We start from the raw sequence: 26,993 nt of genomic DNA on the forward strand, positions 1-26,993 counted from the left end.
CAATAGATCTGGGGCAAATTTCTGGGCGATTCTGATATGCAGCTAAATTTAGGAACTATTAGCTGTGAAGCCACATAAAAAAACCCCAAACAACATGACCCTCACCTCATAAACACACAAAGTCAATGTTCCTATAATGCTGAGGGCCATCTTGGTTTGTTCATACAAAGCTCTTGTCCTAAAGTTTCTAAAGTAAAGGTTAAGAGGAGAGTCAATAGCACATTTGGTGCCTGATGAAATGTGCCACTGACTTTTCAAGTTTCTAAGTCTACTTTAACGACCGTAGGCTTTCAATGAGCAGAACTATGATGATGAGTACAGAATGATACATAACACTTTGCTTTTAAAATTTCTTTTGGCTATTTCAATACCTATGTCTCTTGGGCTGAGAATTTTATGAATTTGTAACAAACATTAGATCATTGGGCTCATGATAGCTTTTGAAGAAAGTGGCAAATTTTAGCTCTGATTTTTCTTATGAAAATGGACAAGGAGGTAAAAATGCATAGTTATAATAGTGCAGTGACAAAAAAAGTCACAATGATAGCTGAAGCACTCAGATGGAAGATGTAAAAACAATAATTAGCATTTGTTTAGCATTTATAGTTTACAAAATTCATTTGTAGATTTGATTCTTCCAAGAATTCTGTAACATAGGTAGGATAGGTGTTGAAGATGAAGATTTTATAGATGAAGATTTTATTTTATTTAATTTATGTTTTTATTTATTTTTAAAATAAATTTATTTATTTTATTTATTTATTTTTGGCTGTGTTGGGTCTTGCTTGCTGTGAGTGGGCTTTCTCTAGTTGTGGCGAGTGGGGCTACTCTTTGTTGCGGTGCGGGGGCTTCTCATTGTGGTGGCTTCTTTTATTGTGGAGCACTGGCTCTAGGGAAGCCCAGATGAAGATTTTATAGGTGACATTTCTCAAGCCTCAAAGTTTGGACTTCCCTGCTGGCGCAGTGGTTAAGAATCTGCCTGCAAATGCGGGAACACGGGTTTGAGCCCTGGTCCGGGAAGAGCCCACATGCCTCAGAACAACAAAGCCCGTGCGCCACAACTACTGAGCCTGAGCCCTAGGGCCCACGTGCCACAACTACTGAGCCAGCGTGCTGCAAGTACTGAAGCCCGCTCGCCTAGAGCCCGTGCTCCACAACAAGTGAATCTACCGCAATGAGAAGCCCGCGCACGAGGAAGAGTAGCCTCCGCTCAACGCAACTAGAGAAAGTCCACGCGTAGCAACGAAAACCCAATGCAGCCAAAAATAAAAATTAAAAAAAAAATTTTTAATTTAAAAAAATAAATTAAATAAATACATTTTTTAAAAAAGACTCAAAGTTTGAAGGATTTTCTCAAGGTTTAGAAGAGTATTCTAAGTTTTTTTTTAAAAATCCTGCTATGAGGCAGAATATCATACATTGTTTTCCATTTTCTAAATAATTCTAGTAAACTCAACATGTTAATTCAGAAATTTTAATGATTGATACAAAGACTTGTTTAATTACTCCTGGACATACGCAGTAAATAGTAATAGAACTACCTTTTATTGAGAACCTACTCTGAGCTAAGCACTGCGTCAGGTGTGTAAATTATCTCTAATTATAACAATGCTGCAAGATGTTAAGATGTTATCTCATTTTGCAAAAGAGGAAACTGAGACTCAGAGAGGTAAAGTGAGGTGCCCAATGCTTAATAACCATCAAGTTGCAAAGCTGGCAAACTCCCATCTTTCTGATTCCGAACTTCTTTTCATTACACCTTTCTTAAATGATTTTAAGGATGTTTACTTACAGTCATCAATTTTTAGTCACTTTAGAATTACTCATTTATACACATGCAGTGTTCATTCATTCATTTGTATCCCACATATACTGTAAACATTTTTGTCGCAGAGAGAGCATTTCTAGGACCTGGAGATCAGCTGGGTACTGGATATAAAAAGGAGAAAAAATATGCCTAAATAGAGTTTGTAGGCTAGCCTGGAAACTGTAACAGTGAATGAATAACTAGAATATAAAGTATGTATACTGCTTAGGAATATCCACAAAGCACTTTAGCAACTAATAGGGAGCCATCACTGCCTCAGCTATGCTTTCGTGTGCTAATTTTGAATATGTAAACTATTCAATCAAACCTTTAGTGGAAAACATTTAGTTGGCTTATTTGACATTATGTAATGTGCTAAAAGTTAATTTTGAAAAGTAGACTTTTAAAAAATTCTTTTCCTTCTGAAATGGAAATTCCAAAATAGACACAAATAGAAGGTAAATTAAAAATTTCAGAGGTTTATGTAATCACTGATGTGTCTAAAGCAATTTTCTCAGTTTAATACTTATAACTATTACAGACCTCACTTTTACTACTGCTCACATGGTTGTAGCTGATTTTTATAACTATATTAATTCCATAGTCCCGTTGCCCTGGTTCCTTGACTGGTAGGGTGACCCAAACCTTCATTTCTGCTACCCACATTGGGTTGCTTTAGTTTTTTCCTTGACTTAAATCTCAGGACATGGGAGTAGCAAGAGCACTTCGGGAGATCTCCCACAGTTCAGACTTATTCCTCCTTATCACCATTATGCAGTAGTAACACAATTTCCCCTTGGTAGTTAGGATCAATCACCACAGTAAGTACAGTAATCACCTGTTTTGCCTGTTGATTCATTGGTATGAGGAGCCCTAAGTGGCCAGGTGGCAGTCTCAATTTCCAGTTTAATGGAACCATTATTGTGACCTCTAGTGGAAGCATTCCTCCCTTTGGAACTAAGACCTCTACACTAACAGAACCTAAAGTCACAGGGATAGAAAGCAAAAGTTTGCTAGTGGATCACTAGGGATAATAATGAAAAAAGCCACTCCCATTTTCACCTCCTTAATTCCCAGAACCTATGAATCCTGGCTATAGGAGAAAGAACACCATCTATATTATTATCTAATTTAGAGCAAATACTGCACCCTGGAGGACATTGCCTCAGCTGCACAAGCTATGCCATAGGCCACTTAGCTGGTACCATAAATAATTTTTCAAAAAGCCATTCCACCATTCTGTCAAGCCAGTGGATTTAGGAAGGGAGGAGGGCAGGGTAAGACTGGTGAATTCTATGAGCATAGTCCCATTGCCACTTTTTATTTCTATACAAAGACTTCCTTCATCAGAAGTGATGGTGTACGGAATACCGTGACAGAGGATAAGCCACTCCATGAGTCCATGGATGGTGGTTTTGGCATAAACTTTATGTGCAGAGAAGGAAAATCTATATATAGAGTGTCTATCCCATTGAGAACAAAATGCTGCTCCCCCCATGATGGAAGTGGTCCAACAAAATAAACCTGCCCCCAAATAGCCGATAGATCTCCTTCAGGGAATGGTTCTGTATAAATGGCTCAGTTTTTATTTGCTCCAGCAACAAAATCACATCTGAACAGCAGCTACAGTAGGAATAATTATCTAAGTTCATAATAATCCACTGTCATGCTCCAAAATTCATCTGTCTTCTATGCTCTCCCTAACGCTTACTTTACTGCCCAACAGATAATGCTTTACAGATGGATTTTTTTCTTCTTAATATTGGTATAAGGCAACATTTTTAGATGTGAACACTTTCAGAATATAATCAAGAGTAGAAGGAAAAATAGAAAAAATGGCGAGCATTTTTCTTTAAAGCACTACATTGGGAACCTCAGCGATAAAGGAAAAAGCAAGCACGTCTATCTATATATTTATAATGACAGTTACCATTACTACTGTGTATTCATCCTCACAATAACCTACAAGCTAAATATTAATCCCATTTGTTAAACTGGAAAACTGAGATACAGTGAAATTAAGTGACACGACCCAGTCCCATAGCTAATAGTGTAGAGCAAAATCTTAAGCCAGATTTCTCACCTCAAAGCTAGTTCTCTTGACACTATACTACATTCTAACAAATGAGATTATGTTCTTTATTCTTTTCCCAGAATATAAATTGCTCTGGTATTGCATGATATAATTTTATTCTTAAAAGGGATGGGACGTCCCTGGTGGCGCAGTGGTTAAGAATCCGCCTGCCAATGCAGGGGACACGGATTCGAGCCCTTGTCCGGGAAGATCCCACATGCCTCAGAGCAACTAAGCCCGTGCGCCACAACTACTGAGCCTGCGCTCTGGGTCCCGCGAGCCACAACTACTGAGCCCACATGCCACAACTACTGAAGCCCGCTCGCCTAGAGCCCATGCTCCGCAACAAGAGAAGCCACTGCAATGAGAAGCCTGCACACCGCAAGGAAGAGTAGCCCTGGCCTGCTGCAACTAGAGAAAGCCCGTGTGCAGCAACAAAGACCCAACACAGCCAAAAAATAAATAAATAAATATTTTAAAAAAGGATATAAGTAGGAGGGTAATGAAAATATAGGGCTGGCCAAAAGATTTGTTCGGTTTTTTCTGTAAGATGGCTCTAGTAGTACTTAGTTCAAGGGGATGGAGGCAGAGTTCTCACCCAATTAGTTCCTCCCCCAGCAGCTTCTGCTGACCCTTACAAGCATGTTTCTGAAAATCTGCATCCTAAATCCCACCTATCAGAACCAAACCTACTAATCAACACTACTGCTTTACCCCCTGGCCAAAGGTCAAGAAGATACTTGGGGCTAATGAATAATAAAAATTTACTGAAATTTTTCCCACTCCACTTCCATGGACAATGGAGAAATTGATGCACTTGAAACAGTAGTGTTTGAATATGAACCAGATATCCGTAGACAAAAGATGAAGAATCCAGCCATTTATCCATAAGAGCATAAAGTAAACGCTTCATTTTCATAGCAAAGTGAATTAAAAATTGGTATCAGCCTGATGGTATGAAGAAATGGCCTAGATTAACAACAGAGACAACTAAATTATAGTTTGTGAATCTAAAAGGGGGGTTTATAAAATAGTAGTAAAGTTTATCTTATATTAGTAAAATCTATAATTACAGCTTGTTTTTAAATTACAAATATGACTGGTAATCATCTGCTTAAAAATCGCCCATAGTTCTCCACTGCTCATCAGGTCAAGCGAAGATCATTACCCAGGCTACAATATTGGTCTTGGTCTGGTTCCAACCGGATCTGAACAGCCTCAATTCCTACTGATCTGTTCTATGCACTCATGCTCTAGTTGCACAGGAATTTAAAGTGTTTTCTGAACAGAATCTTGTCATAATGTTCTTTTTTTTTTGTATTATAAAAAGAAAACATGATCTATCAGAAAATGCTGAAAAGAAAAAAATTAAAATAATTTCCATAATCTCACCACAGTTAACAAAGTGGTGTTTCACTTTGAAAATGGAGGAATAAAGCCACAAGTCAAGGAATGCAGGAAGCCTCTAGAAGCTAGAAAACACAGGGAAGTGGATTTTCCCCTAGAGGCTCCAGAAGGAACAAAGCCCTGATGACAAGTTGATTTTAGCCCAGTAAGACACCATTTTGGATTTCTGACCTCCAGATTGTAAAATAATAAATTTGTGTTCTTTCAAGCTGCTAAGCTTGTGGCAATTTGTTACAGCAGCAATAGGAAATTAATATAGTACCTAATGAAATTTAAGACACAGCAGAAAAGCATAATATATGCCTATTTTAAAATGTAACTCAGCACTAAAATTCAATGATTATATTTGGCCCCATATTTTCTGAGGGAGTATATTTGGGAAGTTTCATATTGTTATAAAAATTTTACAGGTAGTATTTTATGATGACCTTGGGTTATAAATTAAAAATAAAAGTTGATTATACAATGAGGCCATACACCAAGAGACATAATCTCAATGAAACTAGGAACCATATTGATTTTGTTCACTACTGTATGTCTTGTACCTATAGAGTGCTGGGCACATGGTAAATGTGCATGAAATGAACTGAATGAGTGAAATCAGACTCTTAAACATTTTTCTGAAAGAAACTACATGAATACCCATTCATGGGTAACTACCCATTATTGTGCTGTTTAAGTAGTACACATACAAAAGTGGGCTTTTTTCTACTGCCAGTGATGGAGGCAAATTCGAGTTCTCTGGTCTTTTTTTCTGATACATACATATGCAAATGATATATAAATGCATATATGCAAATGATATATAAATGCATATATATAAATGATAAAAAGAAAAGAAGCTGTAGTAAAGAAAAATATACACTAACGAAAGAATAAACTAACAAAAGGGCAATTTCTAACAAGTGTTCTAGAGCTCAGTAGCTCTTCTGAATCTGTGAGCTCTGCTCCTTTGGCAAAGTATTATCCACTTAACATTTCAGCCATGTAACACTGTTGAGCAGTTTATAGTATAGACACTCTGTGGTGGGTTCACTGAGCCAGCCACTGTCTCTCTCCTTCAGGTGGATGAGCTCAAGGGCTGAAAAAAGATTATGGCTTCCAGATTATTGTCATTCCAATGCCTCATTATTGACTACGTAGAGAAACTTGTGTTCAGGTCAAGTGCATGAGTTAACTCAAATAAAGCTATTTGAGAAGGGGCACTTTTCTGGGACTTTTACTAAATAGAATACGATGGAGAATCAAAAAGTGAACAACAACAAAATAAAGTTTTTCCCATAAAAGATGTTACAGAAACCATAGATATTCATTCATTTCCTCCTCTTAATGTTAGACACAATAAGTTTACTTATCTGTTTTCCAGCACAGATAAGAAATAGTGAATTAGCAGCAGCAAGATGGCATTGCAAGAAAATAGCAGAAAAAGAAGCTATACGAAGCCATAAGTATGGCCATTAATAGCAGCAGGAGGTTACAGTAAAATTACCAGAGTAGCATAATGATTTGGGACACTGATTCCATTTCAACAGTTCAAGTTCAGCTTTACCATTTACTAATTGGTGATCTCAGCTTCCCCAGCCACACAACTGGATAATAATAATACTTACCATGCGGTAGAAAGGATCACATTAGATACAGCAAGTAAAAAAAAAAAAAGTGTTTGGACATAGTAAGTGTTAAGTAAATGTTACATGTTTTTCCTTTATTAATTTTATATTATTATTATCATATATATATGTCATATAATCTTAGGAAAGTTAATCTCTCTGAAACTCATTACCCTAGTTTGCCACACATGATTGTAACAAAAATCAACTAAGAAAATGTATGTGGAAGCTATTTTTAAGCTGCCAAATATTAAACAGATTTTTAAAGGAACAAATCATACTCTACCCTTTCATAACGCCAAAGAGCTATAGTGAAATGGACAAAAAAAAAGGGTGATGGTGGTCAAAATAATCTTGAATCATCAAAAATGCATTTAACTAATTTCATTCATGTAGTCAATTAACATTTATTAAGGTGCCTCAACATGCCATGTGCTGGACCAGGCCCTGGTGGTCTGATCAAACCTCAGAATTCTCAGTCTGATACAGAATAGTTCAAATACTTTAGACATAATATGATAAATACTGTAATAGACCATAGAAGTAGGAGAGAAAGTACTGAGGGGATGATTCAGAGAAAGTATAGTTGAATTAAGTGGGTATTAAAAGCTCAGAAGGCATTTACCTCTCTGTTGGGAAAAGAAAATATTCTATATGGGTATAGAGGGGTAAAAAGGCATGGCATGTTTGGGAAATTATAGAAAATCCAGGTATGTACTGGGAATGAGGTAGACTAGAGATAAGCCTAAAAATAAAGGAGGGTCCTTGTATGACTTGCTAAGGGGTTTGACTGATATCTGGAATTAGGGTTTTTGATCGCAAGAAATAGGAAAAAAATCACATATTATTACTTAGTTTTCGGGATTCACAACATCAGCAGGAGGCTGAAGATAAGATCTGGAAAACAGAAAAAAACCAAGATGCTCCTTCGGGTCAAAAAACACAAAGTACAGGGACTTCCCTGGTGGTCCAGTGGTTAAGAATCCACCTTCCAACACAGGGGACACAAGTTCGATCCCTGGTCAGGGAACTAAGATCCCACATGCCGCGGGGCAACTAAGCCCACACCTCACAACTACTGAGCTCATGGTCCTCAACCAGAGAGCCGGCATGCCTCAGTGAAGATCCCACATGCCGCAACTACGACCCAACGCAGCCAAATAAATAAAAACCAAAACAAACAAGCAAAAAACCACAAAGTACAATGGCTGTTTTTAATTAGAATGGAACACCTCCACCCATGTGGGATGCTTCTGCAGATTCCCACGATAGATCTAAGTGTCCCTGGCTTCAGTGTAACCACCTCCAGAGTCAATGCCCTGGGCAGGATGATCTAATTTCTTCCCCCTTCAGTTTCCATAGAAAATGATGGGGCACTGAGTCCTACTGAAACCATACACAATAGCAGATTCTCCCAAAATAGGAAAAGGGAGTTGGATAATAGATAGCAAAAACAAAAACAAAAACAAACCCACAAAAACAATTCTGGCAAGCAGCAATAACAACCAAAAAACCAATACCGAATTTTAAATAGGCAGCGACAAGATCAGACTCATATGTTTAACAGCATATGGCTATGAAACGACTTAAATGATGCAGAAGAGGATACATTGAAAAATAATTCTCCTGCCTACTTCTGATCCCCAGGTTGATATTTTCCCTTCTCAACAACACTTTTACTGTTTTCTTGCGTAATCAAGAACATAGATATTTCTATGTATTTTATAATTTTAGTTGCTAGATGGATGGGATGTTGTCTTTTTTGTATTAATTTGTACATTAATTTTATGCTCAGCCACTCTAATGAATTATTTTATTGCTTATTATAGTTTTTCAGTTGATTCTCTTTGGCTGATCAATTTGCCTGGTGGTAGGCAGAATAATAACCCCCTTTTCCTAATCCCTGGAACCTGTGACTATCAACAAAGACTCTCCTTGATCAAACTTTAGTCAGGCTCTTCTGAGCCATCTTTTCAATTAGGTCTTGACCTTCGGGCTGACATGTTTGTCTGCATTGCCCAGTTTTAGGAAGAATCCTGCTAAATCAGTTTAGCCAGAATCCCCAGTCTTGAGAACTAATCACCCTCTGTGTCTGATTCCTTATCCTCTACCATATCCTTTTTTCTCTTACTAATATATCTGAAAGGTAATTTAAGATCAGTTTATACAGATCTGCCTCATTTACTTACCAGCTGTAAAATATTATGTATTTTTCCCTCTATTTTTTTTTATAAATTTCTTCACTTATTTCCAAGTGTATTTTCACAGCCTAATAACAAGAACTCTTGCAGACATTTTTTTTTAAATTATTAATTAATTAATTAATTTTTGGCTGTGTTGGGTCTTCGTTTCTGTGCGAGGGCTTTCTCTAGTTGCGGCGAGCGGGGGCCACTCTTCATCGCGGTGCGCGCGCCTCTCACTATCGCGGCCTCTCCCGTTGTGGAGAACGGGCTCCAGACGCGCAGGCTCAGTAGTTGTGGCTCACGGGCCTAGTTGCTCCGCGGCATGTGGGATCTTCCCAGACCAGGGCTCGAAACCCGTATCTCCTGCATTGGCAGGCAGATTCTCAACTACTGCGCCACCAGGGAAGCCCCCCTCTATTTTAAAAAATTGTGTTGTGATCTTTTTCTTATTGAATTATAAGAGCTATTTATAAAGCAAAGAAATAAGTACTACCTCTGTAATATGTTGTAAATATTTCTCCCAAATTATCCAATTTAAAATTTTGTTATTAATATTTTTCATTATTGGCAATTTTTTTCATTTATCAGATTTATGAATATCTGCTCTGAATATCTGTGTGGATTTGGATTCTGGAGTTATGTCAAGCTTGGAAAGGCATTCTTCCTGATGAGATTATAAAAAAACTCTTCAATGTTTTTTCTAGTATTTTTATGGATTCAATTTTTATGTTTAAATCTTTGATCCATTCACAATTTAATTTGGTAAGAAATTAAAGTAGGGATCCAAGATTTTTCAGATGGTTCTCCAGTTGTCTCATCATCATTTACTGAATAATCTATTTTTCTTGTTTTCTTCCTATTCTCTTTCATTGATCTAGGTTTCTTTTCAAGCTTTTAAACATTGTAACTTTATAATTTAATATCTGGTAGCCTGATCACCCCCTCACTGCCCTTATTTTTAAAAATTTTCCTGGCTAAACTTGCCCATTTCAGTTTTTCTGAAAATTCTTTTTTTTGAAGTCCCCATCCTATGGGTATATCTGTTGGGTAGAGAATTGCATTACATTTATAGTCTAATTACAGAGTACTGATGTTTTCACACATTCTATTTACTTAAATCAATTTCTTGATTTGTGCAAGAACATATTGTGTAGTGTGAAATGACATTCATTTAAGTTTTGAAAGACATTATTAAGCATGGAGACCAAGCACATCCTCCCCACAAGCTGGCCAGTGGCCTTTGATGTGGCCTGGGTAAAGGGTTTAGTCCAAAAATAGATGAGGTATTGGCTAAGTCAATCGTCATCCCCATCCTGGCAATTTGAATTACAAATGCAGAAATAATTTGCCAGTTGGGAGCAGGACAGAAGAAAGTACAAACATTTATTATAGCTGAGCCATATCAATGCAGAGCATAATAAGGTCCACAAATTCTGCTGCTGAGTAGTCCAGAGCTGTCTTGAGTCTAGAATCAATCACCAGGTCTCCTTGAGATCTGTTTGGCTTTATTAAGGCACCAGTTTTGAGGTTTCTTTGGCATTCATGCACCATTGTTTTTCTATGAGTGCTTGTACAATAAACTACACTATGAATCATCTAGTTCAGTAGATCGATTATTCTTTTAAAAAAAGACCCTTCCAAGAAAAGATATCTTACAATTACATAACAGTTTACAAATCAGTTTACAGTGCTTTCACTTATATTATCTCATTTAATCTATCAACAACCCAGGAAACTAATGAACTTCAGAGATAGAGTTTTTCAGGCATCTAGTCATTAAAGGCAAATAACTTATAAGGCTGAATAACCTGAGGCTGAACTTTCATTAAAGGCACTGGATAACTTCCAGAGACAAATTTCTTTTAACGTCCTCTGAACATGGTTGCCTGTGAATGTGAGGTCCCAAACTGTTGTAGTCAATTCATCACCAAGCGGAGGATGAAGCTAGCACACAGAGAAGGGCAGACTCTAGGGAACCATAGAAAATCGGAGCTGGAGCCACTGAATTAACATTACTCTGAAACCTCCCAATCTCTGAACTTCATTTCTGCGAACCAATAAATTTCCTCATTGTTTCAACCATTTAAGAGTATAGTTTTCTGCTGTCTGTAACTGAAAACACACTGATATGGCATCAATTACATTTTTACGTGAATTCAAAAAGCAGGGAATAGAGCACTGGGGGAAGAGAAGAGTACTCGATTGGGGAGGGGGTGTATAAGACGTCTGGATGAAGGATGTTGCCTGGTCAGTTCAGGAGAATGTGTGCAGAGGGAGGTGTTGGGTGGCACACTAGAAGGCAGGAGAAGAGAAGGAGGTCAAAGAAGAATAAAGATGAATTTCATGTACTTACTAGTCTAGCCCCTTCTAAGTTGTTTGAATACTTTTAGCTTTGATAGGAAACTTAGAACATTGTCATAAACCTGCAAATAAAAATAGTAATTTCTGATTTTTAGAATTAAACTTCAAATCATACTGTCTTAGAGCAGTGTTTCCCAAACTTCAATTTTTCCCATTACGTGTTTAGATGTTTGTCATATCTAAATATGGTTTTTACCTAATATTTTCCCCTAAATCAGTTGTTCTCAACCAGGGGTGATTTTGCACCCAGGAGAACATTTGGCAATGTCTGGAGACATTTTTGTTTGTGATAACTGGGTGCTAGTGGCACCTAGTGGATAGGGGGCAGGGGTACTGCCAAACATCCTACAATACATAGGGCAGCCTCCCACAGCAAAGAATTACCTGGCCCACCATGCCAGCAGTACCAAAGATGAGAAATCCTGATGTAAATCAGCTCATTTTCTTTTAAACTTCATCATAACTAACATTTATTGAGCAATAGTGTACATTTTTTTACTGAAGTATAGTTGATTTACAATGTTGCGTTAGTTTCAGGTGTATAGCAAAGTGATTCAGTTATTCATAAATATATCTATTTTTTTCAGATTCTTTTCCCTTATAGGTTATTACAAAATATTGAGTATAGTTCCCTGTGCTATACAGTAGGATATTTTAAATATTGTTCTAAGTGTCTGACGTACAATATTTCATTGAATCTACACATCAACCTTATATAGTAGATAACACCATAAAACTTATTTTACAAGTGAGGAAACTGAGGGTTAACTAACTTGTCCAAGGTCAAACAGCTAGAAAGTAGCTGAATCTGGATGGTTGGATGCTAGAGGTCCTGAGCTTAACTAATAGGCCCAATTTTATATCACTAGTATAAATGAAAGCCAGTATTTTTTAAAAAATTTATTTATTTTATTTATTTATTTTTGGCTGCGTTGGGTCTTCGTTGCTGCACGCGGGCTTCCTCTAGTTGTGGTGAACGGGGGCTACTCTTCGTTGCGGTGCGTGGGCTTCTCATGGTGGTGGCTTCTCTTGTCACAGAGCATGGGCTCTAGGCGCGTGGGCTTCAGTAGTTGTGGCACACGGGGTCAGTAGTTGTGGCTCACGGGCTCTAGAGTGCAGGCTCAGTAGTTGTGGCGCACGGGCTTCGTTGCTCTGAGGCATGCGGGATCTTCCCGGACCAGGGCTCGAACCCGTGTCCCCTGCATTGGCAGGTGGATTCTTAACCACTGAGCCACCAGGGAAGCCCAAAAACCGGTATTACGTGTCTCATGTAGCAGAAGAACATGTAAATAAATTCAATTAGAGCAAAATACTACTAGGCTCTAGCTAGATATTGTTGCCTGCTGAAGTCTCTGGGTCTAAAGCCTGGGGCTCTTTTATAAAAAGGGAGACTAAGTGTTAGAGAGGTGTTAAAGACATACTAGCATCAAACCAAGACTTTCTTTTTGATATAATCAGAAGAAATGAAAACGAATTTAAAGGTGACAACCTCCCTATTATGTAATTCAATATTATATAATGCTGTTTGTGTACTACCTAAAATCCCAACTCTTTAAATATACAAAGCTCTAGGATGTTTTGATTCCCCATGAAATAGATGGACCTAGATTCAAATTCTGGATCTACTACTTATTACTGGTATTACGTATATTAGATATGATTTAATATCCTCATCCAGAGAACTGGGACAATAACATCTGCCTCATAAGGTTGTAGTGAGAATTAAGTGAGATATAAAGAGGTTTGAAAGATACTGGCAGAAAATTATACAACAGAAAATAAATATTAGTTCCTCTCATTTCCTGAAGATTCTGTGGTCCCTTTCCAGCACTGGCTTAGATTCTCATATGCTTCCATGATTATACAAGCTCTCTAAGAGCCATGGCAGGACAGGCAGCCACAGTTGGCTCCAGAGTACCACAGGGAACAAAGAGCTACTTTATCCAGAGTAACCACTGAGGCCTCCTGGGAGGAACTGGCCTTTTGAGCCACGCTGTGTAGCCAACACCTTCCCCCCTGCCTCCAGCTCCTGTGAAGGTTGTTGATGATCTGGGGAAGATTTATGGAATTTGCAAGCATGACAGCCCTGAGACAGTGACTCTGATAGATGACACAGGTCCCTGGAGGTTACCAGAGGGAGGAAAGAACAAGGAGAGAAAAAGGAGGCTTTGTTCCCGGGAACACAGTAGTGGATCCATCCTAATTTCTAAACACACACATACCTGCTCCAATTTTAGGCCTGCCATTTGGCCACACAGCCATTGAGTTTATGGCTAAAGGCTGTATTTTAAATATTCACAGCGCCTCCTATAGGACTGGATTTGTGATTCTGTGATATCAGCTGAAGCGGAGTTCAAATGAGCATTGGAACTATTGTCTGCTTTTGTCTTCAGAATTTTGACTCTAAAATTTCTTCCCTACTTGATTCCTGATACCTTTATTCTTCTAAAATTTTCCTTTAATAAGGCTTGAGATTTCATGCCATAATCAGGGATAATTAAAATGCAGGGGGCTTCCCTGGTGGCGCAGTGGTTGAGAATCTGCCTGCCAATGCAGGGGACACGGGTTCGAGCCCTGATCTGGCAAGATCCCACATGCCGCGGAGCAACCGGGCCCGTGAGCCACAATTACTGAGCCTGCGTGTCTGGAGCTTGTGCTCTGCAACAACAGAGGCCGCGATAGTGAGAGGCCCGCGCATCGCGATGAAGAGTGGCCCCCGCTTGCCACAACTAGAGAAAGCCCTCGCACAGAAACGAAGACCCAACGCAGCCATAAAAATAAATAAAAATAAATAAATTTAGAAACCTGAAAAAAAAAGTATTAAAAAAAATGCAAATACAACTAGAGAGGTAATACACTGACAAATTCAGAATATCTCCTCCTCACTAGAATGTAAACATCTTGGGGGTAGGGACTTAGTTTTGTACCCTACTATATCCCCAATGCTTACATAAGTAACTAGCATATAGTTATTGCTTAATAAATATTTGTCGAATGAATAAGAGTTCATACTAAGGTGTAAATGGTTGTAGCAGTCAACATTTCCTTTGCCTACACATGTATTTTTTTCATGACTCTGGGATTTACACGTGCTGCATCATCTTTCTGCAATGCCATTGTCTGCCTCTTACTCCTCCATCACCCCTTCCTTACCTGGAGAAAGTCTACTAACCCTTTAAGACTTGCTTTGTGGGTAAAACTCTCTTGGACCCTATCTTCCTCCTCAAATTAACACTCTTTCACTAGCTGGGCTCCTGTAGTCCTTTGCATATAATCCTGTTATAAGAGGGATGGTTTCGTGCTGTAATTATTTGTTTATGAGTCAGTCTCTGCCATTAGAAATGAGCTCCCTGAGCGTTGTAACGTTGCACCTTTCTTTTGTATCCTCACCCTTAGCATGGGTAACTGGTTTATGGTAGATCTTCAAAAAATGTTACTGACTCATTGAATCTTATAAGTGGTCCTTTATCCTGCAGGGCTCCAGGAAGATCTCACTCCTTATCCCTTAAAGAGTACATTACAAGATTACTTCCTTTAAAAGCTCTGTTTTGGATAGGAAATCTTCCTGCCCACTATGGTTTTATTTTACTAAATCTCTTTGTCCTATACTCAAATGGAATGATTGGTGTGGCATATAAATAAGGGATCTGGATATACTTGGTCAAATTTCAAGGTGGGACTGATTATCTTGGTCGTCTGATTATCTTGGTCGTCTTCTCTGTAGATGCTTCCTGGCTGCCCTGATGCCATATAGACCTTAAGGACAGTGATATTCTGGGAGGGCTGGAATATTTCTACTGAGGAAAAACAAATGGTTTGACTATCTGGGACCAGATTCCTATCGGTGCAGGACAGGGGAATTATATCGTGTAAAGCAGTAGCTCATGTCTCCAGCTATAAGAGGATTGTGGCCTGCTCAGGTTGCTGTGGCTGTGACTATGACAACTATGGAAAACATGAGACAGATGCCAAGAAGAGGGTGTGGGAGCGGCCACGGGCAAGAGAGAACAGATGGCCAAGGCTAGGGGCCACTTAGGGTCCCTGGAGTCCAGTGGTTGTCTAGGCAGGGATTCAAGATCTGACTTCCACATTTCATTATTTATATTGATGCAAACCTTGAACCGCTCATAAGGTGATCCTTTTCATTCATCCATTCTGCTTTAAGTTACTCTGAGGAAGGGAATGGAGATGGGGGAGGCAGCATAAGCACCTAGGGCACAACCCAAAGGGTTGCAGCGCTTGAGAACAGGCGCAATTTAATTAAGCCAACTGTGAATTTGTGTGGGTGAAAGTAACAGCTGCTGATCCTTAGGATATTTTTAAGTTGCAGCCAGTTGGGATACTCTCTATGTCTATATATGGTCCTTCATGCTAAAGGACCTCATGGAGATGGGTGGGCTAAAAACTTAGACTCCTTGAAACTGCATCATCATCTCTTGGTCTTTGACAGCACATCAGCAGCCTGCTCTCTGGGAAACTTCAGCAAGGTTAAAAGTTAAGCCTCTCAACTGACGTACTCAGTAGGGACTCCTCCATCCCCCACCCCCCTCCCCCCAACATTGTTGCTAGGTTTTTTTGAGATTAAAGGAGAGACTTGTTTGTTTAGTCCCCATATACTTTCAAGCTGCTTAGTTACCACATCTTGTGCACAACATGCACTCCAGGCAAACAAACTTTTAAGAGCACGGTAGACTGAAGCAGCAAGCAAGCCCAGCACACTGAGCCCGCTGAGTCCATGTGCTGTATGAAGCAAACCAAAACACAGCTGGTGGAGTTAATTTTAGGCTTTCTGACCTTGGCAATGTACTATCAACTGGGGAAAAGCAGCTCTGAATAGGTTCAAAAGGAGCCTTCCTCCTTCTTCTCCCCATGCAGCTGACTGGAAAAGTGGCTACATGGTTTAAGTTTAATGGGAAAAACAATTCATTAATTATAAACCAGGGTAAATTTGACAGATCAAGAAATTCAACATTTATTGGGCAAGTCAAAGGCCCATGTAAGAAATCTTTTAGGATGTTTGTCCTGTGACTAAGATCCTCAACATTATACTCAAAGTAGCACTTTCAGAAAAGTTCTAAAAGACTGGTTCTTAGAACTTAGTTCTAAAAGCATTGACATATATACACTACCAAATGTAAAATAGCTAGCTAGTGGGAAGCAGCTGCATCGCACGGGGAGATCAGCTCGGTGCTCTGTGACCACCTAGAGGGGTGGGATAGGGAGGGTGGGAGGGAGACGCAAGAGGGAGGGGATATGGGGATATGTGTATATATATATACATACAGCTGATTCACTTTCTTATACAGCAGAAACTAACACAACATTGTAAAGCAATTATACTCCAACACAGATGTTAAAAAAAATATGTCCTTGAGAAGCATTTATAACAATTAACTGGTTTGTCTTTAATGAAGATATAGAATTAAAATCTAAAGACCACTGATAAGGATCAGGCTGAATTGTTAGCTATGTTAAATGGGATCGTGTAGCATGCCAAAATTCCTTTAGAATATATTCATTCTAATTTAGGTCATCCTGGGAAGTGGGGGAAAGAAATGGACTTTACTGAATTCAGATTGTATTTATGAGCTGTATGATCTTGAGCAAGTTACATACATAACCTCTCACCGTTAGTTTCCTTATCTATAAAAGAGGGAAAATAACACCTAATATCAACCTCATGGGGAAGTGTAAGAAATAAATAAAACAGAGATAAAATATACGAAAAGCTTAGCAGAGTGATTGGCCCATCAGGAATAATCAAAAAAATGGTAGAGGGGCTTCCCTGGTGGCGCAGTGGTTGGGAGTCTGCCTGCCGATGCAGGGGACACGGGTTCGAGCCCTGGTCTGGGAGGATCCCACATGCCGCGGAGCGGCTAGGCCCGTGGGCCACAGCTGCTGAGCCCGCGCGTCTGGAGCCTGTGCTCCGCAACGAGAGAGGCTGCGATGGTGAGAGGCCCGCGCACCGCGATGAAGAGTGGCCCCCACTTGCCGCGGCTGGAGAAAGCCCTCGCACGGAAACGGGGACCCAAACACAGCCATAAATAAATAAATAAACAAATACTTAAAAAAAAAAAGGTAGTTATAAAAGCAAAAATAATATGTAATAAACTAATTAGATGGAATAATTACCACATCAATCTAGATATTATGTAACCAAAACACTCCTGCACAACAGAATGCATTTTATCAGGTTACTAAAGATTTGTTGCCCGGATATACTTTATCTCACGTTTGTTGTTCAGGTATCTATTCTTTCAGAGTTAGATCACATTACCGAATCAGAAGAGAACAGCTACTCAAGAAATACTGAGGCTCAGATTTAGCTACAGGGTTTGAATTCTGCATTTCTTCTCTCTGGCATAAGGAACATTTGCTTTTAGTTTTCCAGGTAAAAGAACATTTATATATATATTGGTAGAAAAAGCTGGCTAATGTGACGGCAAGGAGAGAACTCCCTACTCCGAAAACTCATCTTCTATATTAAAAATTTAAAACCCCATTATTAGTAACACTTTTTCTAGGTCTTTTCAAAATGAGACCTGCTGGGCTTCCCTGGCGGCGCAGCGGTTAGGAATCCACCTGCCAATGCAGGGGACACGGGTTCGAACCCCGGTCCGGGAAGATCTCACATGCCGCGGAGCAACTAAGCCCATGCGCCACAACTACTGAGCCTGCGCTCTAGGGTCCGCGAGTCACAGCTACTGAGCCCGCGTGCCACAACTACTGAAGCCCACACACCTAGAGCCTGTGCTCTGCAACAAGAGAAGCCACTGCAATGAGAAGCCCGCGCACCGCCACAAAGACTAGCCTCTGCTCGCCGCAACTAGCGAAAGCCCGCGCGCAGCAACGAAGACCCAACGCAGCCAAAAATAAATTAAAAAAAAATGAGACCTGCTATTTGTTCATTTTCTTTTTATTATGGAAAATTTCAAAACTAAACAGAAGTAGACAGCACAGTATAATGATCCTCATGTACTCATCACCTGGTTTTGACAATTACTAACTCACTTCATCTATACGCCTACTTCCTTTCCCCCTCCCACACTATTCTGAAGCAAATCCCAGGCATGTTATTTCATCTGCAATTATTTCAGTACATATTTCTAAAAAATAAGGACTCAAAAAACACAGCCGCAACATCATCACTACAAATAATAATTAGTCCTTAGTAACATCAAATATCCAATGTTTAAATTTTTTGGTTGTCTATACATGACATACACATTTGGCTATTGTTCTTTTTCAGATTGCTTATTTGAATTGAGATGCAAATGACTGTACACATTACAGCTGGATGATATGTCTCATGTTTCTTTCAACCTCTATGTCTCTCCTTCAGCTCTATTTTTTTTCTTGCAATTCATTCGTTGAAGAAATTAGGTCCTGCATATTTTCCCCACTGTTTGGATTTGTTGCTTGCATCCCTGTTGTGTCATTTAACATGTTCTTTACCATATTCTTCTGTTCCCTATATTTCTTGTAATTTGATAAATCTGTTATAGAGGCTTGATCAGATTCAGGTTCTATTTTGTTGGCAAGACTTCTTCACAGGTGATGATATAGTCTTCCATCAGGACACACATAAAGTGTGGTTGTCTCTCTTGTGATACTAGCAGCCGTTGGTGATCAATGTCTAGATCCATTAATCCATTAGGGGTTGCAAAAATGGTGATATTCTAATAATAATTCAATCATTCCTATTTCTTTCTTTTTTATTTTTTTTGGCTGTGTTGGGTCTTCGTTGCTGTGTGCAGGCTTTCTCTAGTTGCGCTGAGCGGGGGTTCTGTGAGTGAGGCTACTCTTTGTTGCGGCACGTGGGCTTCTCATTGCGGTGGCTTCTCTTGCTGTGGAGCACAGGCTCTAGGCGCGCGGGCTTCAGTAGTTGCAGCACACAAGCTCAGTAGTTGCGGCTCGCGGGCTCTAGAGTGCAGGCTCAGTAGCTGTGGTGCAGGGGCTTAGTTGCTCCGCGGCATGTGGGATCTTCCCAGACCAGGGATCGAACCCTTGTCCCCTGCACTGGCAGGTGGATTGTTAACCACTGCACCACCGGGGAAGTCCCCCTATTTCATTTTTTTAAACTGAAATACTTCTATAAGGAGAAATTTCCCCGGATCTACTACTTGGAAATTTGGCTTTACCTGGTGTTATTTTCTTGGAGAGGGGTAACATATTAATTAACACATTGGCAGTAACTAACTTATCCTATAAAAAGATGCGATGAATCATTTTCTTTATGATTGTAGAAACCCTCACCTTGAAGGAAAAGGAGAATATAACTACAAATGAAGGAGAGGAAGTAAATGGTGATCAAAAACCTGAGATATCTGGGAAGAGAAGAAACACAGACGCTTAAAGGTAACACTTTGCTAAGTCTGTTCTTATCTGGCATATAAATTCCTATTTGGAAGCCCACCTTAAGGCTTTGAATACTATCAATGTTTACTTACTGAGGTGTCCTGCATTCTTATCTCCTGTTCAGATCTCTCCCCAGACTTTGCACAGCTGTCAAAACTCTACCTGACATGGCAACTTTGATGTCTAAAAGACATTTCAGAGTTAACATGTCTAACATGGAACTTTTAGTTTCATCTCAAAATTGTGACTCAGATCTTCCCTATTTCACTAAATGGCAGCACCATCCACCAGTTACTAAAGCCAAAATAACAGGAGTAGACTTTGACTCCTTCTTTTCTCCAATCCCTATAATCAATCAATGAATCACCAAGTGCTGTTCATTTTGAGATTATTAACTTCTTCTTTCTATTATTAATGACACCACCCTAAACCAAGTCGCAGCTGTTGAGAAACAATTGTGCTATTACAATAAGTCTTCTGGCATCCCTGCTGACATGTTGGCCTCCTCTGGAACATTCTCCACAAGAAGGGAGAGTGATCTTTCTAAAATGTTAATCAAGGATCATGAGCTGATAATTGTTGAAGCTGTGTGATGGATTCATTATACTAATTTCTTCCCCTCTTTATGTGTTTGAAATTTTCCAAATTAAAAAAATAAAATGTTATTCAGATTATTTATATTAACTTCTTACTATTTTACTTCTCGGCTGACTCCTCTATGTTCTTAGAATAAAACCAAATGGCTGTGAGCCCCAGCCAGCCCTCAGTCTACATGTCCAGCTTTATCTGATGCCACTCTTCTTGCTCAGGCTGCCCAGGCCATAACCTGTCAGTTCTGAGAACCCTTTAAGCTCTTTCTTATCTTAGAGCATTTGTACTTTTTATCCCCTGTACCAGAAAATGATCATTCCCTAGCTCTTTGCAAGGCTGGCTCCTTCTTCTTCCTTCAGGTCTCAGCAAAACTTCACCTCCTTAGAGAGGCCTTTCTTAACCACTCAATCTAAATTAGATCTTCCTTCACCACTACTCTCTGTCACAATATTCAGTTTATTTTATACCTTACCACAATTTATAATTATCTTGTTTGTTTATATTTATATAAATATCTTACTTGTTTATTATGATAAGAAATTAACTTGAATGAATATTTAAAGATATTTGAAGGCATATACCCACTCACATTCTATTCTATTCTATTCATGTTATAATTCCACTTCTTTGAGAAACTGGTGGATAGAATACAAATTTTAATAATCTTGCTTCATAAACAAAATAAGATTTTGATTAGGAGAGTAATTTCTTGAAATTGAAATTTTAGGAAGAGAGTGGTATGAAATTTGGATTGGTGAAGGAGAACATGGAATTAGAAATCTCTATTTGAATATAGTCTCTCTTAGATTCTAAACTGCCCAATATCTTTAAGTGCTGAATAATTTTAAGTGACAGTCATTGTTTGATTTAAATGTCTAACCTCTGAAATTATATTTTGTATTATTAACATGACACCTCTTTCATTTTTACGACCAATACATTTATGTTTTATCAGCTGTTAATTTCAGGCAATTCTCCTAGTGGTATGATAAAGAACTCAGTATTTTTGCAGATTCTGTCCTCTCCCAATCATTGCCCTGACTCAAGAGTCATAGGATTCATTTAAATTTAGTTAGACCAAAAGCAAGGCTACATAAGCCAGCCTACCAAACCAGGGAGCAGATGGAAATTGTCTGCCAGTATTCTAAAGGATGTCCCTGGCATGACAGAATTTTAGAACTGGAAGATATCTTAGAGATCATGTAATAATCCAAAGCGCTCATTTTAAAGGGGGTGAAACTGTTGTTCTAACAGGTTTACAGACTTACTCTTCCCAAAATAAAAGATAATATCCTAATCTGGTCATTCAAGTCATTGTCAGAAGACCCTTACGGAATTGTATATTAAATCTGTATCATATCAAAATCTGGAACACAGGGCTTTTATGTCATAAATCCATGATTTTCAGTATAGTAAGATAACGCCTCCTTCTCCCTCCTTTCCAGCACCTTTGGAGCCTTAAGTCTTTTCAAATTATTCCAGTGATCTCTGCTCTTCCTGAGATAGTATCAACACTTCAATATTTTCTTGTTTTAAAAAATGGTTTGATTTACTAACATGCCAAACTAATAGTACATAAGCTCAACAGAACACATTTCATATTGGCACCTCCTTCAAGTCTATTAGCCCAAGGTGGGCTACTAGCCGCACATAATTTTTGTTCAGATTCTTTGAAAAGTTACTTGTAGATTTGATGGGTGTTGTGAGTAAAGAAGATGGACATTTCTTCGTAAAATAAATCGGTACCCAAATTGATAATGCTGTGGTGGGCTGGTGGCAACGCTGATTAAGCATTTATGGGGCTCAAGTCCTTTATAGCCATTGAGCACTCTGATGCACAAAACATTCTAGAAGCTAGAAAGAATTTAGTCCCCCCTTATAGAAGGACTTGCATTTCACATAGTTAAGGGGCCCAGGGCAAGGCTTTATAATCTATTTGCTCCATATAACTTGAATATGTCACCACAGCAGTTTTCCCAGCTGCTGCTGACAGCCTCACTTGCCTGTTCAGACAGTGATGGACCCTAACCATCTCCTTGTTTAGGGTTTTAAAACACGCCCATAAAACGACAGGGACCTTGAAAGCCCATTTAGATCCTTTCCTCTCTTCTGGCGGAACCACACCCAAACCATTCCAACCAGATGAAACTCACTCCTGTTTTTACATACGTAGTAGAGAGACTCCATAACATTTCATCTGGGCACTCACAGTGGGCAGAACTCTGGTGGCAATTCCATCCCTCACTGCAGGACTCTGACATCCCAGAGTTACAGCCAATTTCCTTCCTGACCGCTGAAACCCAGCTAAGCAGCTCGGAGCGCTCTGCCACGACCCCCAACCGGGTGGACTGGCCTCGACCAACCGGGTGGCCCCAGCACACTTGCGGGGCGTGGCCCGGGGCTGCAAAAGTGTCCAGAAAGTAGGGGACCCAGGGCCGCAACCGAAGGGGCAGGGTGGGCGCGCGCCGCTCTCGCGAGAGCTCACGGAGTCGGGGCAGCGAGGGGCTGGAGACGAAGTGCCGGGGGAGCAGCGCTGCGGTCGCGGTGGTTGTTCTCTGTGCAGGAGGCGAGTGGCCCTTTCCCCGCCCCTTTTTCCTTCTCCTCCCACTGAGTGACTCAAGCCTGGTGCTTCCCACTTCCGCCCCCTCTGCCAGCCATTGGAACTAGCAAAACCGAACAAGTTGCGGCCGCCGAGCAGCCGGCGCTCCCCGCCTCCTCATCCTCTCCTCCTTCTTCTCCTTGCCTGGCCGCCGACGTCGCCGCCATCCCGAGGCCTCGCGACCGCCGAGCCCGCAGCCCACGCCACGGCCGACATGAGCTTCTTGTTGTGAGTAGCCAGGCCCAGCGCGCACCGGCTTTGTTCAGGAGACCTGGGCCGCGGGTCCCCCACCCCTCTCCCAGCTTTGCCCCTAGCTGCTTGACCCGGGCGTCCCCACCCACCAGGTCTCGGGGAACCTGCCCCGAATGCTCGCGCTACCTGACCGCCGCCGCCTCCCCGGCCCGCTTCGAGCAGGCGGGGAATCCTCCGGTCCCCAAGGAGGCTCTTTCTCCCCGGACCCCAAGTCCCGACACACCCCGATGCCTGCGTCCGCATTTCTCCATCACCCCAACCTTTCCTCTCGTTCTTCTCTTGCGTTTGTTTGCACGCTCTGTATAGATAGCTCCCACTCTTCCGCAAGACCCGTATCCGACGCGTGCCCTGTCGCCTGTCTCCGTCTCCCCTGTTCATTGCTTTTTTTTCTGGGTCCCAAGCACAGAAGATAGAGCTTCTACTTTCTTCCGTCACCCCAGGACCCTTTTCATTCCCCACTTAGGTTTTAGGAGTGGGAAGTTGGGGTGACAAGTCTTGTGGATTTAACACAACGCGGCTGCTTGCGCGTCAGGATCCTCTGGTGACAACCTGGGGTCTTGGGGACTGGAGCGCCTTGCTTTTCCGAGGTGCCCCTCCTCCCAGCGTGCTCCCCTGAAGAGTATGGGCTCTATCTTTTTAGACAACCACCATATAGGGTCTGGGTAGTGTGCCCTGGGTTGATTAGGGAGTTGTTTTGCAAATCATTTGTAAATGCCAACTCAACGTCGCATTTAGTGCTCGTCATTATTTCCCTTATCGTTTATTGCAGACGAGTTGAGGGGGATGGGCAGAAAGATGGGGTGGCCGGATGGGAGTATGGTGGCAGCAGACAAGCCTCAGGTCCTCCGAAAACAAGACCTTACACCCTGGGGAATTACTCTTTTGAAGGCTTCGCTATGATTCACCTCTGTTTAATCTGTGGTTAGAAAGCTAATAAAAACTCGGAGATTGAAACCCACCCCATATGCTCCTTTACCGTTGTGGAGAAAATTAGCATTTAAAGATTTTCTTCTTTCCCTGCCTCCCATAATTTTTCGTCATCACATTGGCACCTGAATCTTGAGAATTTAATTAACCCTTATTTTCACAAGTTTATATCTTGAATGTTAATCCTTTTTAGGGTGTTTAAGCAGAACTGAGCCATCACAGAGGCTAACCGGCAGGTGGACTTGCTAATATTTCTAATATGCACAGGGGGTGCTTGGCTTGTGTCAACCTGCCTAACACATTTGAGCTTATGAAACCTCTTTCTTAGGCTCATCCTAGAAGTTGATTGTGAGTTTGTCAGATAGGTAGTACTAGATGAGAGGACTGAGTGACTTCATAAACGTCTTTGCTTCCTATTTTAGTTTGAATCAAGATAGCCAAGCATCTCCACTTGAAACTTCTCATCTTGAGTATTTTTTGCATTGCTGTTTTCTGATTTCTTCAAGAATTTAAAAGCTGTCTTTGAAATAGCAATGTAGATATGTACTTGACTGCTTCTGATGGGCCTGTGTCTCTTGGAACTCATAGCTAAAATTGTTTGAAGCAGGGAAGAACCATATTTGGCTGAAACTAGGGGATAGAGAAGGTTTGGGTGGTATTTTCTGAATATAAATACAATAGTATCCTGCTTTTCCATGGCTCAGTAATAATTACAGAAATGTAATGGATAAGTTCATTATCCTGAAGCATAAACTGCATAAGAAGAATCTTGCCATAACTAATGTAGATAGCACATTAGAGGGTTTGTACTATTTGGAACACAATTTTTCAGTCAGGTCACACGTAGCAGTTAATAAATTCTCAAGATATTTTGCCCGTGTGTTGCTTGACAGTCCAAAAAAGTTAATCTAATATTTTTGGTTTTGATTTTTGTCCACCGATAGTTTAAAATCTGAAGTGAACACCTCGTAAGTAGAAATAATTATTATCAGAAGTGAAAGAACAAAGTTTTGGTTATTATCTATTTGTTATTTGGTATAATTTCCTGAATATTATTTCTGTACCAACAGATAAGCAGAGAAAATAAGAGTTGCAGTTTAGGAGTTAAATACAAATATTTCTCTCCAGTTCTTGGAAGCTTATTTGTAAAGTGGCTATAAGTGGATGAAGCTGCAAAAATAAGGGCAATGTGCGATAGGGTTATGAAGGTGATGACTCACAACTCTTGAGGGCTTTAAGATAGAAGAAAAGAATTATTGATTTAAAAAACATCATTCATTGTGCAGGCACTGGTGTAGGCACTGGTTCAGAATAAATTTGCACTGCTTTGATTCTAACTGGGACAAACCTTTGGTTGTGCTGCATATTGGCCTGTGTGTGTCTTCAAATTAAGCTAAACTCCCAGATAGTGCATACAGAAACTTCACAGGAACCTAATTTAACTTTGTAGACTCAAATCTTTAAACACATCCATAGTACCTGCTGTGTGCTAGGCATTGTGCAAGATGTGAGACTCTAGAAGTGGTAGACAGTGTATAAACAGTCATCTGTAATAGATGCAATACAAGCATAGGGGTCCAAAGAATACAGAGCATTGTGTTCTATTTGAGCAGGGGGAAGATTTCATGGAAGAAGTGATGGATAGTTAATGGAAGGTATAACAAGAGTTCTCTAAAAGGGTAAGGGGAAATGGGAGATTTCAGTTAGAGGAAACATCATGGAGGCATGAAATTGCCTGTGAATTCTCCATTTTCCGGTTTGTTCAAGAGGCTGTAGAATTTGGGAGCTAGATGGGGTCTATCAGTAACACAGCGTACTCCTCTCTTTTTTGCTGAAGTGGCAAAATCACCAACCTCACGTTACTGGCCTAATTATTGGCCTGGGTAGAATTGGAACACAGGTCTCTTGACTTAGGGTTTTTCCTCTCCTGACATTTTATGCATATAAAGTTGAGGGAGATTTAGGATCAGAGTGAGTTCTTAACAGTCATTCAAAAAATATATAGAGTGTTCTCTATGTTTCTAGCATTTTTAGATTGCAAGTCTCTTCTGACATGGAATTCCACAGAAGCATTTGACTAGGAAAAAACCAAGGTGTAATTTCCTAATGTAAGACTGCTTGGTTGGAACAGAGTTAGAACAAATATAGTTAACTTTAAAACAGAAGTTTGTAAGAAGGTGGTTTAGGAATGAGAATGAATATAAACCAAGTCTGTTTCTGTATAGGAAGAAACAAAGAGGTTGGGAAAGGAAGGAAATATTTATTGAACATTATGCTAGACAGCTGCCATTTGTGTTTTCAAAAGAATAGCAATTTGGGAAAGGGGACCCAGGATTTTAGCTGTATTTATATGTGTCTCTCTCTGTCTCCCTCTTCTACTTCTCTCTTCTCTCTTACCTCCTTCTTTCCTCCAAACACCTCCCCCCGCCCCGCCCCCCATACCAGCATCTTTGTTTTCAGGCAGATGATTCAACTGATTTTAGTGCTTCAGTATCCTCACCTGTAAAAGAAATTAATAATAAAAATAGCCTGCTAAGTGCTTACCATGTGCCAGACACCAAATGCTTTAGATAAGTAACTCAATTTAATAACTAGCAGGAACCCCATTTTTACAGATGAAGAAACTGGCAAAGAGAGGTTAAATAATTTGTTCAAATTATGTAGCTAGTCAGTGGGGTCGCTGGGATTTGAATCCTGGCAGTCTAGATCCAGAGAACCTACCTCATATTACCTTATCTCTAATTGATAAAATTATATAAAAAGGTGGTATTCAGATAGGCCTTGTTTTTAAGAGAAGTCTTTCATGACCAGGTATTACTATCTT

General features: G+C 40.1%; 2 protein-coding genes across 2 annotated transcripts in view; one reads left to right on the forward strand and one right to left on the reverse strand.

Moving 5' to 3' along the window:
• Positions 1 to 22,635, reverse strand: part of GRSF1 (G-rich RNA sequence binding factor 1) — a 47,828-nt gene extending 25,193 nt beyond the window's left edge. Inside the window, exon 1 of the mRNA XM_061191444.1 lies at positions 22,561 to 22,635. Within this exon, the coding sequence (XP_061047427.1) occupies positions 22,561 to 22,578 (18 nt within the window). The 5' untranslated portion in view covers positions 22,579 to 22,635. The remainder of the gene's footprint in view (positions 1 to 22,560) is intronic.
• A 382-nt stretch (positions 22,636 to 23,017) lies between these two features.
• MOB1B (MOB kinase activator 1B) overlaps positions 23,018 to 26,993 on the forward strand; it is a 53,382-nt gene continuing 49,406 nt past the window's right edge. Inside the window, exon 1 of the mRNA XM_061191446.1 lies at positions 23,018 to 23,218. Within this exon, the coding sequence (XP_061047429.1) occupies positions 23,205 to 23,218 (14 nt within the window). The 5' untranslated portion in view covers positions 23,018 to 23,204. The remainder of the gene's footprint in view (positions 23,219 to 26,993) is intronic.

The sequence above is a fragment of the Eubalaena glacialis genome, chromosome 5 (genome assembly GCF_028564815.1).
Source record: "Eubalaena glacialis isolate mEubGla1 chromosome 5, mEubGla1.1.hap2.+ XY, whole genome shotgun sequence".
In the NCBI taxonomy this organism is placed as follows: Eukaryota; Metazoa; Chordata; class Mammalia; order Artiodactyla; family Balaenidae; genus Eubalaena; species Eubalaena glacialis.